Source organism: Zingiber officinale, chromosome 6A (genome assembly GCF_018446385.1).
Source record: "Zingiber officinale cultivar Zhangliang chromosome 6A, Zo_v1.1, whole genome shotgun sequence".
NCBI classification, from domain to species: domain Eukaryota; kingdom Viridiplantae; phylum Streptophyta; class Magnoliopsida; order Zingiberales; family Zingiberaceae; genus Zingiber; species Zingiber officinale.
This window is the reverse complement of record NC_055997.1, coordinates 106,847,326-106,858,498: the sequence shown is the minus strand read 5'-3', so window position 1 is coordinate 106,858,498 and position 11,173 is coordinate 106,847,326. Positions and strand designations below refer to the sequence as shown.

The 11,173-nt window shown below is 41.9% G+C and overlaps 1 protein-coding gene across 1 annotated transcript; it reads right to left on the bottom strand.

The window, feature by feature from the left end:
• Positions 1-434: 434 nt before the first annotated feature.
• Positions 435-1,484, bottom strand: LOC121994284 (gibberellin-regulated protein 2-like). The gene is made up of 3 exons (XM_042548375.1): positions 1,010-1,484; positions 855-912; positions 435-744 (listed from the first exon to the last, which is right to left on the bottom strand). The coding sequence occupies exons 1-3, from the start codon at positions 1,196-1,198 to the stop codon at positions 560-562; spliced, it is 432 nt and encodes a 143-aa protein (XP_042404309.1). The 5' UTR covers positions 1,199-1,484; the 3' UTR covers positions 435-559.
• Between the last annotated feature and the right edge of the window lie 9,689 nt (positions 1,485-11,173).

The following is an 11,173-nucleotide window of genomic DNA, read 5'->3' as shown; positions in this document are numbered from 1 at the left end:
GGCTTGCGTGAGAGGTGGAGGCGGTAGCGTGGTTGTCTGGAAAAGAGAGAAGAAGAAACGGCGGTGTCAACAAGGAGGAGCAAAGGTGGCGTTAGCGGGCGTAGCTGTGATGGCGGCAGATGAACCCAGCCAATGAGAATCTTCTTTTTGTTCACATAAATAGTGCCCTCTCCTAAGTAGTAAAATGATAAAAAATGTTTAAAAAGTACCCCTCAATTCCTTCCTAATTCCTCTCAAATATCTAAGAGACATCCGTATCAAATTTAATATTATATTCAAATTTATTTATTTTAATATATATTAATAAACTCTTATCGAATAAAACATTAAATTTGCTCATGCAACCCTACAAGTGGTTTGTCATGCGTCATTTTGAATTTTGAGACGACGTTCGAATTAGGAATAAATATTTGAAAAGTCACCTCAGTGCTGCAATAAATTGACACCTTATTATTGAAAAAAAATATAACATCGAACGTCCATAAACCCATAACAATTCGACTTCTACCACTATCCGATGACTCCACGTGAGTCATTAAGAATTCGAAACTAAACAAAATCATGGGCATTTGAGACGGCCCCCGTGAGTGGTCATGGTGGCGTAGCAAGGGCACGCGGGGCGCGTGTACACGGAAGTGCCCGGCGGGACGCAGTTGCACCTGCTGCAGCAGGTCCTGCACACCTTCTTGCACATCTTTTGCTTCCACGTCTTGCTGCACCTCACAGCGCACGCTGCTCCACAGTCTAAACCCACATACATACATACACTAGCTCTGCTCAGTGACCATCCAACTGATCGATATGATTGCGGACTGAATGAGGTCAAATGTATACATTTCCACTGTACTACTCACCAATTTTAGTCGCAGGAGATGGCGCCGCAGCCAGGGATGCCATCTCTGTGCTCTCCGCCTACGAATTAAATCAATCCACACAAAGATTCAGTAATTAATTTTCATGAGCGTAGCAGTAGAAGAAATTAAACCAACTACAGTTCGTTCGTGCATGCCTCGACGAGATGACGAAGTGCGAGCAGAAGAAAGAGAAGAGCGAGGCACTGCGAGAGCTTAGCGAGGGCCATGGAGCTAGTACCCGAGCTGCTAAGGGATGTGCTTGAGTGATGAGAGTGCGAATGCGAGGAGGTCAAGTTATAGAGAGCAGTGAGCAGTGAGCAGAGTGAGTTAGTGAGGCAGGGCATAGAGGGGAAGGCAGGAACTGCAGGGAATTAAGGAGTGAGAGACAAGGGTAGGTAGATCGAGGTGGCATTGGAGGATCCAGCTAAGTGACCAGCTGTGCTCAACTTGCTTTCCTCGGGCAGTCACCCGCTGCCAGACTGGGCGTGTGTGCTTGCCCGCTGCGCCATGGCAGTACACAAGCATTATTGTTGGGCAGTGAGGAAGAGGGAGGTGGGAGGACGAGCGGGAGGTTGGGACTGGAGAAGAGGACTGCAAGTTGCAAGGAACTGCAGCTGGCTTCGGAACCTCGATTACAATAGTTGACCATGAATCCATTAATGTATCATGAGCTTCCGGAACTGGAGAGGATTTCAGGTCAAACCCTAAATCAGGATCATTTCGGTGTTGATATTTGAAATCCACTGCTAGTGATGTTATTATTTAAATTTAATACTGATTCACGAGAGCGATAAAATTAAAATAAATACCACTTTGAGAAATATGAAAATTAGATGTGTTTTTAAAACTTCCACGAGCGCCAATTATTGAAGAGAATTCCTTGGTGGGACAAGAGGGTAAATATGATGCAAGAGATGTGAAAAATAAAGAATTGTGAAGTGACTAAAACTCGGTGTTATATATATATATATATATATATATATATATATATATATATATATATATATATATATAGATAGGAAAAAAAACATGCTGGACACCCAATTTGAACGTCCAGTACGGGCGACTCTCATAGCTGGGTGCACTCGGAATAATTATATTCTGGCTGTCCCCACTGTATATATATAACTCACAGTCAAAAAGATATTCTGAGTGTTCAATTTTGAGTGCCCAGGATAAGCCTAATAAGTCAAAACACTCAGTGCGCTCAGATCAAGTCCTAGTGTCTAGAGTTGTGAGGGAAATTTAGGGGGTGTTTGGTTAAATGATGAGAATGATTATGAATATGAGGATAGTAGGGTAGAATAAGAATAGGAATGGAAATGAAACCAATCAAGTTATATGAGTTTGGTTGATTCCCATAAATCTAGTAATCATTCCCAAAATGTCATTCCCAAACCCACAATCCAAACACTATCTTTTACTATCATTCCATTCCATCATTCTCAAACCCATCAACCAAACACCCCCTTATCCTAGGAGTTTAAATTGTCCGTTCAAGATATATATTTTGATATGTTGTCCATTTTACACCGCACATCTCATGTGCAACATTTTTTTTATTTGAATTTTATTTTTATATTTAATCTTATAACTCAACCCCTAAACCTTAAAGACAATCTGATTGAAATAGTACCAAGCTTAAAAAAATAAAATAAATCAATTACACTAGGTCCTCACAAGATGTGCAATGTAAGATGGACAATATATCAAAACTATATATGATTTTGTCCGAAGGAGCGAAGCTGAAAAATCGGGGAGATGATAGTTCCGTTGATTGGATGAAGACCTCTATGCAAAACAAAATCAAAATCAAGAAAAGGGTTCTTGGCGTTAGCTCTCCGACGTTCAAGTTAGAAACATGAGAGGAAAATAGTGAGTACTAAGGATAAAGATTTTTCTTGCCTTTCTTCATACTTGGCGTGCCCATTTTATACCTTTCTGGTGACCCTCCATCTTTCCATGTTTAATGATATTGATTACCGATATATGATATTTTTTATCTTGACTTCTTCTTATTTAATGATAGATGAAGTGTACTGTTTGATTTTCTCTTTCCTTTATTAATTATCTATCTTTTCCTCTTTTATCAATTTATTGCTTCATTAAGAGTTTAATGCCAACGTCATTCTCCGAGTTAGTGGGTGGCCTGCTTGGCTTGAGATTTCGGCCTACGTAGCTTATTCTCTGGCCAATCAAACTAATTGTCCTTGTTTACTCAGATGACCGATCGGACAACGATCCCTCCGATTAGCCTATGAACCTCTTTTCGCTTGGATGTCGCCGATCCTTGCTTAAGCTCCGGTGTTGACTGTCTTGACTTTGCCCTACACCATGACAATTGACTCGTACCAGGTAAACTCTTCCTTATCGCTGCATCAATGTATATATACACCTTCACGTAAAAAAAATGGTGATTTTTTTTTAAAAAAATTTAGGTTGTGTCAATAAGATTTTATTTTTAGGGTTTAAGGGTTAAATTATAGTATTAAGCACAATTGAAAAAATATGTTGGGTGTGCACAAGGCATACAGGATAAGATAGAGTTTTTGTTATCGCACACACCTTATCCCACACACCCCATGAATATTATACCCCTCCCTTCTCTTTCAACGTTGAAATTTTTTCATCTCATGCTCAAATTTTTCTCAACCGGTTCAAAAATTTACTACTCTTAATTTGTATTATCGAATTTAGATAATTAAGGAGGTTTTCAAGAGTACATTGGTTTTAATTTGAAATGATTCAGAGTTCTCTATACCTGTGAGTTAATTTCAAATAAAATTGAACAATGAACTACTACACCATTCAAAAATTTAAAAGTTTTAAAATGTTGATATTTTTCAAATCAAGGGTGTCACATGAACTCATTGATGGTATTGGCTAGTGAGTATTATTCTCCTAAGATTTATAAGGAAACGATAATCACATTTAGGGTACGTTTGGTTCAAGTCATCATATATAACCTTGGTTATGTGATTACCAGGTAATCACATAACCAAGATTATGGGGAATAAAACATAACCAAATGTTGTTTGGTTCAACCTAGGTAATGCAACAAAAACTTGTTTGTTGAAGGTTTTAATGAATACCATAGTTTAACATTTTACCGTATTACCCTCAATTACAAAACCAACTATACATATTATTATTATTATTATTATTATTATTTATTTTTTAATGTTTTTTACTTGTCTTTTTCTGGTATATTTTTTTACTTTTTTATGCGTTTTTTTATTTTTTTAATGTTTTTATATTTTTATATTATTAATATTTATATTTTTTATTTTTTTACATTTTTAAATTTTAATTTTAAAAAAAAAAATTTAAAATTTTTTATAATTTTTTTAAAAAAAATTTAAAATTTTTTATAATTTTTTTAAAAAAAATTTAAAATTTTTTAATTTTTTTTAAAATTTTTTTTTTATTTTTAAAATTTATATTTTTTTATTTTTAAAATTATTTATTTTTTTTTAAAAATAAAATTTAAAATTTAAAATTTTTTAAAACATTTTTTTATTTTTTTACATTTTTTTAATATTTTTTTTACATTTTTTCTCTTTTTTTTCATGTTTTTTCTTATCGGAGGGTATTTTTGGTAAAAAAAATTCCTTAACCCCGGAATCAAGAAAAACCTTAGTTTTCTGAGGTTTTCCGATTCCGGGTTGCATGACCCTTTTGCTGACGTGTCGGGAATGGAACATTACTTGGGAATCATCGAATACCTAAACCAAACAAGGTTTTTGTTGATAACCTTGGATGGATAACCAAGGTTATCAAGAATAACCCCGAACCAAACGCACCCTTAACCTCATTGACTATCCCTGAGAGTGACCAACTCGGTCCACGGATGTTTCCCACTAGCCATCAGGATAAATCGAAAAGCGCATGCCGTGGCCAACCCAAAAATCTAATATCTTTTAGTTGCGCCTCTCATTTAGAGGAAAAACTCCTAGGACTTATAAAGACATCCATAATAAAGTATTAAATGAGTATTATAATACCCATTTAACAATCCTCTCCGTAGGAAGGAGAGAGAGGGGAACATGTTAAGCATTCATCCCTCTCTCATCTTAGTTTTTTCATTTTTTAAACAGTAATAAATATATTAAAATAATTTTAATATTATTTTTTTAAAACAATAATTTTTAAAAAGTACGATTATTATTAAAAAATAATATTTTAAATATTTTAAAAATATATTTATTCAATAGGATATAATTTTAAAATAATTGAGTGGAGTGTGAAATCCATAAATAATAAAGGTTAATATTAAAAGGAACATGAGTGAAAGAGATATGTTATTATAATGAATATGTGACAGTGAATCCTATATTTTTTAATGAGATGGTGGATGTTATAATGAAAATGAGTTATGAATGCTCTAATAAATTTATAATAATTTTTACCAAGTTTTTATAAATTTAAAAATATACTGTTGTTAATTTACATAGTCGAATTCAAATATAAGGACATAAATACATTAAGAGTACATTGATTTTAATTTGAAATGGTTTAGAATTCTCTATGTCTATTAGTTATTTTTGTTAGAAATTGACTGATGGAGTTAGGAAATTTTAAATCATTTTAAATGAAAATTAATGTACTTTTAAACTTTTTTTAATATATCTATGGTCTTTAATCTGAATTCGATAATGTAGTTGAGAACAGTTTGTTTTTAATGAATAGAGAAAAAAATTAAACATGAGGGGTATAATGGTAAGACCAATGTGTTTTTGGAATTTTAAAGTTTACATACGTGGAGGGGTAATTTTGAATCCTGATGTGGTTTAGTAAAATGTCATTTTAAAAATAAACACTTTTTTTTTCTCTATTTCATTTTTAAAATAAACTTAAAATATAATTTATACACATTCAATAATCAACTTTTAAATAAATCTCCCACCTCACCTGTTTCAAAAAAAAAGCTAGGGTCGTAAATCAATCGAGCCATTTCAAGTTTTATAATGTTTAAATTTATTTAATAATTAAGGTAAAATGAATTAAATCGTTAAAATAATTATTCAAATTTAATTTATTTTTTTTAGAAATTTGAACTTAATTTAAATTTAATTCGTTTAGTTGTTATTAAGTTTGAATTAAAGATTGTTTCATTATTTAAAATTTTTATATTTTAAATTCATTTGATTAGTTATTAGATTTGATAATACAAATTTATTTATTTATTTTAAAAGTTATTTTATTTATTTAATAAGTTGATAAGAGTTTTATTGATAATATTATTCATGGATGTTCTTTACGAATATGTTCATGAACATTATTCACGAACGTTAACGAGCTGAACATATATATATATATATATATTGATCCGGCAGTAAGGAGGGCCCCCCTCAAGCAGGGTCAACGCCACGTGGAGGTTGAAAGGCAAAAGGTCAACCAGAGGCTTGACCGAGCGGATAAAGATTGGGGTGGCCGGCAAGGTTGAAAGACACCCTGGCGGGGAGTCGGGGTTCCAACGCTCATGGGGAACATTGTAGCTGGGCCGATCGGGGAGCCCGCTCGGCCAAAGACATAAAGTAGCAACACTGCGAACAGTCCACAGAGTACACGACCGGGAATCTCCAGAGCGGACCAGCACTTACGACCGACCGGACGTGAGAGAACTGCCGGCCGGCCGGACGCTCGGCATGGCGTAAAAGGAGAAAAGGACAAGGGAACATCTTCTGACAGCGGGTATGTTCGAGGATCAGGCCATACGCAGGATCTTATGACAGGGTTCCGCTGTCCCATCAGAGGTGTGCTCGGACTGTAACAGTATGGTGTCAGGTAAGCTTTTCTGACAAGCTCATACTGAGGTATGACACATGACACGTATTCGCCTCGGTATGAGTGCCCAGGCCTCCCCAGAGCTCTATATAAGGAGCCTCACATCGCCGGAGACAAGTTCTACGTTTTTTGGGCAGTTCTACATTTTTACGCAGTCTATTTCTTTGCTGTCCTCTTGCCTGACTTGAGCGTCGGAGGGTCGTCGCCGGGGAGCCCCTTCTGGCCCGATTTCTGTGCAGGTCAGCGTTCGGACATGATCAATTTGGCGTCGTCTGTGGGAACGCTCCTGCATCCGATCAGAAACAATGGATGAAGCTGGACGACCGCACTCAATGATGCTCTCCACAGAGGAGCTCGACGCGTTGATCGAGACAAGAGCAGCTAAGCTTGTGGAACAGAGACAAAAGTCGTAAGCCGAGCGGATTGAGCAGCAAGCAACATCAGCATCAGGGGGCCGAGCGGAAGCACCTCATGCCACGCTTCCATTTCATCGGGCCCTATTCTGCACGCCTCCCGAAGCCGCAGTAGTCAATCGTGATCGAGGATCTTCATCAGATGAAGTACCAATACGAGACAACAAAAAAGGCAAGGCCCCCCGAGCGGACGCTTCTCTCGAGCGGATCAATCGGTAATTCTCAGAGGTCATTCTACGAGACCCTCTGCTAAAGCACTATGTGCCCCCTGCGATCGGTGAATACAACGGAACCACCGACCCGGACGATCATTTGGGTAAGTTCGACAACACAGCTACCTTTCATCAATACACAGACGGAGTGAAATGTCGGGTTTTTCTAACCACCCTCTCGGGATCGGCTCAACGGTGGTTTCGGAGACTGCCGGATAGATCCATCACAAGTTTCAAGGAGTTCCGCACGACCTTCCTCCACCATTTTGCAAGCAGTCGGCGCTATCAGAAGACTAGTGTAAGCTTATTCGCCATCAAGCAAGAGCCTCGAGAGCCGCTCAGAGCTTACATACGGCGATTCAACCAGGTGGCCATGGACATTCCAACGACCACCTCAGAAACGATGATGAATGCGTTCACGCAAGGCCTCGTGGACGGGGACTTCTTCCGCTCGCTCATTCGGAAGCCGCCCCGAGACTACGATTATAGGTTACACCGGGCCAATGAATACATCAATGTGGAAGAAGCCCAAGCGGCCCGAAGGAAGGAAACTCCAACCGAGCGGGCGCCCCCTGCCGAACGGAAGCCGCACACTGCTCATTAGCCGCCCAGAGGACCGCGACCTGAAGCAGCTTGCCCCCAGCAACATGAAAGATCCCACACCATTCAAGAAGTATCTGCTGAGCGACCCAAACCTAAAAAGAAGGTATGGACCCCAATGTTTTGCTCATTTCACCGGACAGACACTCATAATACCAGAGATTGCCGGAGCCTTCCCCTGATTGCCCACCCCGTGCCCCGGGGTGGCCATCGTCGATCGCCATCATCCGACAGGCGACAACACCCTCGTGAAGCCGATCGGATGATATCCGACAGGCGGCAAAGACAGACACCCGAGCGACACCATACTCCGAGGCGTGAGGACAATCCCCGGAGGTCTAGGGAGCAGCCTAGGCCGTCCGTTCGGGAAGAAGAAAATAGAAGTAACACTTCCCGAGGTGAAATCAACATCATTGCTGGGGGGCCGACCGGAGGAGACTCTAACAGAGCAAGGAAGGCGAGCGTCAGACAACTTCAGATCCATGCGGTCGGCTGCAGCCAAGAACGGGCGAGCGACCCCGAAATTAGTTTCGGGCCCCGGGACTTGGAGGGAGTCGAAGTGCCATATGACGACGCTCTCCTCATCAAAGCGGTAATAACCAACTACACTATTCACCGCATTTTCATTGATACAGGAAGCTCGGTCAATATTATATTCAAAAAGGCCTTCGACCAACTACAAATTGATCGAGCCGAGCTGCTGCCCATGACAACCCCCCTCTATGGGTTTACGGGCAATGAAGTTCTACCGGTTGGACAGGTCCGACTGGTTATCTCGCTGGGAGAGGAGCCGCTCAGAAGGACACGGACTGCAAACTTCGTCGTGGTTGACTCTCCTTCAGCATACAATGTCATTTTGGGGCGACTGACGCTCAACAAGTTCCGAGCGGCCGTCTCCACCTTCCACCAGAAAATCAAGTTCCCGGTGGAAGATAAAGTGGGAGAAGTACGAGGAGACCAGCTGGCGGCTCGATGATGCTACGTCGAGATGGTCCGAGTTGAAGCTAATTCCGCTCGGAAGGCCCCTCGGATCGAGGTAAACGCCATAACTGAAAAACCACCCTCTTTGGTGTATGAAGAAAAAGAGGAAGTGCAGATTCACCCAACCCGATCGGAGGCCACCACATTCATTGCGGCCGATCTGGAGGTGAACCAGAAAGAGGAAGTGATCAAATGCCTCCAGAGAAACTGGGATGTCTTCGTTTGGTCGACGCACGAGCTGCCCGAAATTTCACCAAGTATAGCGCAACACGAGCTCCATGTCCGACCGGACGCTCGGCCAGTAAAGCAAAGGAAGAGGGATTTCAACGCCGAGAAAAATGCCATAATCCGAGCGGAGGTTGAGAAGCTTCTGGAGGCCGGCCACATACGCGAGGTTCAGTTCCCGAGCTGGCTAGCAAACGTGGTACTAGTCTCCAAGCCGGGCAACAAGTGGAGAGTTTGCATCGATTTCCGGGATCTCAATAAAGCAAGCCCTAAGGATTTTCATCCTTTACCCCGAATCGATCAACTGGTGGACTCCACAGTCGGCTGCGAGTTGATATGCATGCTCGACGCCTATCAGGGCTACCATCAAGTGCCGCTCGCCCGAGAGGATCAAGAGAAGGTTAGCTTCGTTACAGCCGACGGCACGTACTGCTACAATGTGATGTTGTTCGGACTGAAGAACGCGGGAGCAACTTACCAGCGCTTGATGAACAAAGTGTTCAAGGAGCAGATCGGACGCAATTTGGAAGTATACGTGGACGATATCCTCATCAAGTCCGTCCGATCGGCCGATCTCTTTAAAGATATGGAGGAGACTTTCCGAACGCTGAGGAAGTATGGCGTTAAGTTGAACCCTCAGAAGTGTCTGTTCGGAGCAAAAGGCGGGCGTTTCCTGGGCTACATAGTGACCGAGCGAGGCATCGAAGCAAATCCCAGCAAGGTGAAAGCATTACAAGATATGCCGCCCCTAAGAAATCTGAGGGAAGTCCAGCGCTTGACCGGTCGGATAACAGCATTGTCCAGGTTCATCTCGAAGATGGCCGATCGGAGTCTCCCGTTTTTCAAAATCTTGCGCAAGGCTACCAAGTTTCATTGGGATGAAGAATACGATCGGGCGTTCGAAGAACTGAAGGCATACCTGAACTCTCTACCTGTGCTAGCCAAGCCAGCTGTGGGAGAGCCGCTCTGTATTTACTTATCTTCGACCGAGCAAGTAGTGGGCTCGGCATTAGTAAGGGCGAGCAGAGATGAACCCGTGTATTTCTTAAGCCATATTTTAAAAGATGCTGAATTTCGCTACACTGGGCTCGAGAAACTAGCTTTTGCCTTGGTCCTCGCCGCTCGGAGGTTTCGCCCCTATTTCTTGGCACATACTATCATCGTCCGGACGAATAGCCCTTTGGGAAGAGTGCTGTTGAACCCAGAAGCATCCGGACGGCTCATCAAATGGACAACGGAGTTGAGCGAATTTGATATTCAGTATAGTATCAACCCCGCTCAGCGATAAAGGCGCAGTCCTTGGCAGATTTTATCACCGAAGTGCAAAGGCCAGAGCCCGAAGCTATGTGGAAAATATTTGTGGACGGATCGTCCACTCCGCTCGGAAGCGGGATCGGCGTACTATTACTCTCTCCTCAAGAAGAAAAGATGCATTTATCCGTCCGGCTGAATTACAGAGCTACAAACAACGAAGCGGAGTATGAGGCCCTTATAGCCGGCTTACAAGCCGCCCGACATGTGGGGGCCGGACGGGTGACGCTGCATTCAGATTCTCATTTGGCCGCTCAGCAGCTCTCTGACACTTTTGAGATTAACAACGCTCGACTCAAACTCTACGCTGAAGCCTTCGAAAAGCTCAAGGCCAATTTCAGAGAAGTCATTATCCAGAAGATACCCCGAGCGGAAAACCAGGCGGCAGATGAGTTAGCCAAACTCGCAAGTTCAATAACGTCGGTCGTCATCCAGCAGCCAATTGAACAAGTATCTTTGGTGGCGCACGTCGACCGGATGGAGGGCCTCGAGTTTCCAAGCGATTGGAGGACAACCATCATAGAATTTCTTCGGTCGGGGGCAACACCATCCGATCGGGAAGCAACCCAGCAATTAAGGAGGAGAGCCGGTCGGTTCACGCTCATTGGAGACCAACTCTACAAGAAGGCTTTCTCCCGTCCGCTGTTGAAATGTGTGAGCTCGGCGTACATCCTCCAAGAAGTGCATCAAGGATCGTGCGGAGGGCATCCGGGCGGACGATCGTTGGCTAAGAAGATCCTGTTGGCCGGATACTTCTGGCCAACCTTGCAAGCAGACGCCGCCCGGACCT

Excerpts from the sequence above, each read along its gene's own strand:
- LOC121994284 (XM_042548375.1), bottom strand. The coding sequence starts at position 1,198 with ATGCCCTGCCTCACTAACTCACTCTGCTCACTGCTCACTGCTCTCTAT. Across the intron at positions 913-1,009 it reads CACTTCGTCATCTCGTCGAG|GCGGAGAGCACAGAGATGGC; the intron begins GCATGCACGAAC and ends TTTAATTCGTAG. Across the intron at positions 745-854 it reads ATCTCCTGCGACTAAAATTG|ACTGTGGAGCAGCGTGCGCT; the intron begins GTGAGTAGTACA and ends ATGTGGGTTTAG.